This window comes from Eretmochelys imbricata, chromosome 1, assembly GCF_965152235.1.
Source record: "Eretmochelys imbricata isolate rEreImb1 chromosome 1, rEreImb1.hap1, whole genome shotgun sequence".
Classification (NCBI taxonomy): Eukaryota; Metazoa; Chordata; order Testudines; family Cheloniidae; genus Eretmochelys; species Eretmochelys imbricata.
Window position 1 is genome coordinate 109,392,971 of NC_135572.1, and position 6,000 is coordinate 109,398,970.

At 51.4% G+C, this 6,000-nt stretch overlaps 1 protein-coding gene across 1 annotated transcript in view; it reads right to left on the bottom strand.

Annotated features, from left to right (window-relative positions):
* The window catches only part of COL4A1 (collagen type IV alpha 1 chain), a 213,283-nt gene extending 209,256 nt beyond the window's left edge, over nucleotides 1-4,027 (bottom strand). The window contains exon 1 of the mRNA XM_077807066.1: nucleotides 3,950-4,027. Coding sequence (XP_077663192.1) covers nucleotides 3,950-4,027 — 78 coding nt within the window. The remainder of the gene's footprint in view (nucleotides 1-3,949) is intronic.
* Nucleotides 4,028-6,000: the final 1,973 nt, after the last annotated feature.

Consider the following 6,000-nt stretch of genomic DNA (forward strand, 5'->3'; position numbering starts at 1 on the left):
TTACAGCAAAAATGTAGGTGCTGAGTGAGTTTAGGCATCTACAGGTTTAGGCTATATCTATACTTACAGCAGTGTGTAGAATACAGACAGCACATGCTCACCTAGCACAAGTGTAAATAGCAATGTAGATAGCAAAACGTTACTCAGGCAAGTAGAATAGAGTGCCTTACCCTCGGGTTGTCCAGGAGTGTATGTACCCCACACCACTCTCTACATGCCCAAGCAGCCTCCCGCATTTATGCTGCTATTTTAACAGTGTAGTGTCCCACTGCTTGAGCCTTTTCCAACTGCGGTGAAAGGCTCCTGTCATGTGCAAAGGCTCCAGTAGCTCCCCACTGCAAGAGGCTTTCACTAAGACAGTAGCTACACATGTAGTGCAGGGGTGACAGAGCCTTCCCAAAAGTGAGTGGGTCTGGGGCCCCTGCCCCCGAGGCCCCTCATTGCCCCTTCCCCCAGAGGTCCCTCCTTTTCCCCCAAGGCTCCGCCTCTGCCCTTCCTCTTTCCCCAGAGGCACCGCCCCCAGCCAAGCCAGAAGCCGGAGCGGGGCTGGGAAGCCCACCCCCCTCACCTCGGGGTGGAATGGGCTGTGCTGAAAGCAGCCTTCTGCCCATATCCCCACCCCCCGGATTTCCCACCCAGGGCAGGTGGAGGGACCCAGGCTCCACACAGCTGCTCGCGTGCCTCTCACCCCAGCCCAGCTCTGGGTGGGGGACGGGGCCTTGGAGCTGCAGCCCAGCCAGGGTAAGAGCTGCACAGGCAGCTGAGGGGAGCTGCCATAGACTCTCCACCTGCCCGCGGTGCAGGGGGCCCAAGAACAACCCCTGGCCTGTGTCCCTGCCCTCTGGGCCCCCACCCAGGGCAGGTGACGCGTCCGTGCTGTGGCGCCCCACAGCTGCCTGTGCAGCTCTTACCCTGGCCGGGCTGAGGCTCCAAAGTCCCACCTCCCAGCCAGAGTCGGGTCAGGGTAAGAGCTGCATGGGCAGGTCTGGGGAGCCAGTATGGAGCCACGGACCCTCCACCTCCATCTGATCTGGTCGGGGAGTTTGTGGGGCAGGGCCAGGGGCCAGGGGCTGCCCTCAGGCCCCCCGCTCTGTGGACAGGTGGAGGCTCTGCACGGATCCCACAACTGCCCAGGCTTCTCAGCCGGGCTCCACCAGCTGCTGGCCTGGCCAGGGGGTGGGGCCTCAGGGGGAAGAGAAGGGGAAGGGGGTAGGATCCACCAAAAGTGGGAGGGTTATTGCGCCACTAGTGTAGTGACTATACGCTACAAACCCCCAAAAGTGTAGATATAGCCTTAGAAAGTAGCGGAGATGGGGTTTTGTGGATCACAATGGTACCTAAAACTGTGACATAGGCATTTAAGACCTTTTATGGATCTACACCTCAGAACTTATGTCAAATGTGCAGGACCACTAGGAAAAAACAAAAAAAGTTCTTTACTTGTAAACTGAGCACATTTGATATGGAATCAAAAACACAATAACCAAACTGCCAATTTCACAGTCATTTTTTCAGTAGAACTGTATTTTAAGCATATGCAAAGCAGTGGACCATTTGGGGCCCTGCTCATTTGAAGACCTTGAGTCCCAGGCAAGCATTGTAGTTTATAGGCCAGCTCTATCAATCTCTGCAGCTGTAAAAGTACAGTCAACCATTCCCATGGGTGTGGTAAATAAACATCCAGACATAATGATTGATGGCTTAGTGCCCAGGAAAGGGAAGCCCAACAGCATCCCTATCATAGTGAGCCCACAACAATGCCCTTATCCACTAGGACAGCTTGCTTGTGTCCTATAATAAAGAGATACCTATACCAGTGAGTTGGCTCAATGAAAAGCAGCTGCCTGGGGCTTAACTTTTATCTGGTTAACAGAACTGCAGAAATTTTAACTTCCAAAGCATGCTTCTGTTTCCTTGTGGCATGACACTTGCCAATTTATCTTGCGCAGCTAATGCAATGTTGAAAGAAAGGCTAGTTAATGAATGAAACTGAAATCATTACTAGCTTTAGATTACCTCAGCCAGAGTCATGAGGTTAGTAGAACAACTTACCTTACATTTAGAGATCAATCTCAGAGAAGCAATTTGCTCATAGAGTTCTATTTACACAAGAACTCAAAACATTTAAAATATAAAAGTGAAATTATTGATTGTATTAGACATTTGACAAGTTGGAAGCTTAAAGACAGATTCTCATATCTTTAAGAATATCAGACCTAGAATGCCAATGTGAATTGATATATTATATTTTATAACATAGGAATGAACTAAATACTGTCCTGAGATGTGGGGTGGCGGGAGAGAGTATAATGTCAAAATGATGGGCACATAATGGAAAAGGCCTATCGATAAACTATAGAACAATCCCCGAATAAGCAAGAAAACTTGCTGAGATTCTGGAGCGTAGTAAATCTGCTATTAGCAGATAAGCAGCATCAGATAAGAAATCAGATTTCACTGGAGTGTATTTTCCTTGCATTTGGATTGATTCAAGACATAAAATTTCTCCATATCTTTAGATGTCAACATAACTAAACAAAAAGTGAAACCCTATATTAAATCTGTGAAAAATAAGGAGAAATATTCCTTATTTCCTTTCTAATTAATTTACCAATACTAGATCTAATTTTCTAGCCAATCAGAAAACAGATCATGTATAATCATATGCCCATCTTTAGTTATCAGAAGTCTGAAGCCTTATGTAACAAGAACTGAACTCAACTATTATAACATAGAACTAAAATTAGTACAAAAAATCAAGGAGCTGATAAAAAATGACTAAAGCAGAAGAATTTATTAACCAAATTTACTACACACTCTTAGGGGAACTGATTCCAGCTTCAACATATTTCAAGAATGTTAAGAAATTAAGTGTCCTAACTTGAGGAGTTTGACAGCTGATCCCAGAAAAAGTTGTATGATAAAACGAGTTACATGAGGAGACACCTTCATAGCAAGTTGAACTGGTTGCAGCTGGAACTTTTGTTTTTGTTAGGGAAAGACTATGGGGAGTCTGACCAGGAGAACCTTTCTCTGTTGCCAGCCATGCAATCTGATATCTCTACTTCTTCAGCACATTGCCCCTGGCAGGAGGTAATGATGAACTAGGAAAGCAGCCTGTACACAGATTTGGGTTCCCAGCTTTATTTAAAAAAAAATCCCACCCTTTTAATACATGGACGTAGTGTGTTTTCTAACCATTAAGCATGCCCCTTACGTTTCCACTGCAGCTTCAGTGATCCTCGAAAAGGCGTGGGAAAGCGGGGATACTGGAGGTTCCACGCAAGTTCCTTAGGAGTAACCAAGTGGTCCCTGCTTCGGGGCCAGCATGGACCATCCCAGGCTCGGGATTACAGTGAGAAATTTAACCTACGTGTGTGTGTAGCCTTCAGAGACTCACACAGGACGGCTACTGCACTGACAACCTTGGCTGCGTGCCTATGAATCGCAACATGTTGCTACTTCTCTGTGGGAAATGAACACTCACAAGCCGGGGGGGGGGGGTGCCTCGGAAGTGAGAGAAAATATCCCCCTGAGTACATCAGCACAGACGCGGGACCAGATCTACCAGCAAGGGGCACCTGCATATCCCCGCACCCGGGCGGGCAAGAGCAGCCAGAGGAGAAAGCCACCTTGCTGCTGCTGCTGCATCACTTTTTAAAGCGAGGTCCGGGCTAAACCGGCGGGAGCCGGGGGGCACTCAGCTCCCGGATGAGAGCCCGGCTGCCCCCTGTGCAATCCCATCCGGCCACACTGGCCTCTCTCTCTATCCCCTTCTCCCCCGTCCACAAGTAACCGGGGGCGCCTCGCCCCCAGGGTCCTCCCTGTGTCCCGTCCGCCGAAAGGGTGGGAGCGAAGCAGCACCGGGCCCGCCGTCTGGCCGCAGGTTTGGCCCGGGGGCTTCTCCGGGAGGGGACGAGGGCGGCGTGCTCCGCGCCGCGGTACTCACCGCCGCGGACGCCTCGTCGGGCTCCTCGCTGAGCAGGAGCGCGGCCAGCACCAGCCCCACGCCTCGCCACAGCCTCATCGTGCGGCTCGCCCCGCGCCCGCCGGAGGCTCCCAGCGCCCGGAGCGGGGAAGCGCGCTGCCTGCTCAGCGCCTGGCCGCGCGCAACTCCCGGCCCCTGCGCGCGTCTCTCCTCGGCCCCGGCTGCAGCGCCTCTAAAGCCAAAGAGGCGAGGGCTGCCCACATCCCCAGCCTGTGGGCGGCTGCCGCTGCCCCCTCCCCTCGCGGGCGGTGGCTACTGGGAGGAGGTCCGGCGAGGCTGCCCAGTGTCTCGTCCCCTCTGCGTCGCCCACCTCCGGCCGGCCAGTCCCGCTCCTCCGGAGAAGGAAGGGGGCAGTCTCCCGCCTCACCCCACAAAATCCACCCCCACGCGGCGGGCTGGGAGGACTCGGCGGCCGGTCTGACTCCAGCCCCTCGCCTCGCTGCTGGGGACCGGCTGTGGAAGGGGCATGCGCCCGGCCTGGGAAGCCTAGAGGGGTGGGAGCGGAGGGGTGAGTATCGGGCGCCCGCGGGGGGAGTGGGGGAGATGAGGAGAGCCGGAGCCGCTCAGCGCTGCTCTGATCGCTGGGAGCTCACACCTGGGCTGGCCCGGGTACCGGCGCTCCCGGCTGGGAGAGGTTTGGCGTGCGCTCGGGGAGCCAGCTGAGCGGAGCCTCGGGTCGCCAGCGCCCCTGCAAAGGGCAAGCCTGTGCCTTGGGACGCGGCGGCCGCTGCAGACAGCGGGGGGTGGAGGGGCTGGGACTCCAGCGTAGCGTTTCCTTTCCAAAGCCGCGTTGTAGCTCGTGCGTCCCTCCAGGGCAGCATTCTCGCCCTCTCCAGAGGTGTGCCGCTTGGGGAGCGCCCCTTGCATCGAGCCGCCAGGAACGCGGAGACGGGAATCGCTAGGTGAATGGGAAGGACTTAGCTCAGCCCATGTAGCCTAACTCCCGTGTGCACAGGGCTGTTCCCTGCATGCAGTCGGTGTGACCTGCACATTCCTTACTCCTCATTCACACTGGATTTCTCCCTCTCGCTCTGGATCCAGGGGCTTTCCTGGGACAGGAGAGCTTTGCCGCTGGGAGCCCCGCACAGCATGGGAGACGAAGCAAAGATGAGAAGCTCGCGGTTCCTCCTCTCACGTCGTGCCCTTTGGCAGTAAGTAGCTTCCATCCCCTCCATTCTTATTTCAAGTAGTTGTTATGATGGGCACTTCTAATGATTGCCAAAATGCGGACAAAATTCTCTTCAAATGTAGGGCAGGGACCTTTTCTTCACAGTAGCCTGTATAGCTATATCTCACTCTGGGTGCTACAGCAATACAAATTCTTAATGTTGTGTTTCTCCTTTCTGTACAGGGCTATGCAGGTCGTGCTGCTCTTGGTGTTGACCTCACTGTTAACTGGCAGAGTAAACGCTGTAAGTTAAATGTCTTGTCCCTTTATTAGAGGAGAGAGAAGGGAAGGGGGAAAACCCACAGCATTTTTATTTGAGGTGCTATAGAGTTCAGAAATTGCATTCTTCTTTCCTAAATGCCTGATCTAGCTGTCATTTCAATTAAAAAGAAAAAACAGCCAGCAGATCACTTACACATTAGCATCTTCAATAAAATGTATAACAGCCCCAGAGTTCAGCTTCCTTCACTATACTGGATTGCCTTTTGGGGCTTTCCTCTTTCCATGATTACACCTGTTCAAATCAGATTATTTGTTAAAGCAATAACAAGTCATTACAAAAATTAGCCCAAGATTATCTTTAGGGCTGTCGATTAACCCACATGATTAACGCAAAAAAATTAATTGTGATAAATAGCAGATTTAATCGCACTACTAAACAATAGACTACCGATTGAAATATATTAAATATTTTTGGATGTTTTTCTACATTTTCAAATATATTTGATTTCAGTTGCAATACAGAATACAAAGTATACAGTGCATACTTTATATTATCTTTATTACAAATATTTCCACAAAAAATGATAAACAAAAGAAATAGTGTTTTGCAATTCACCTCATA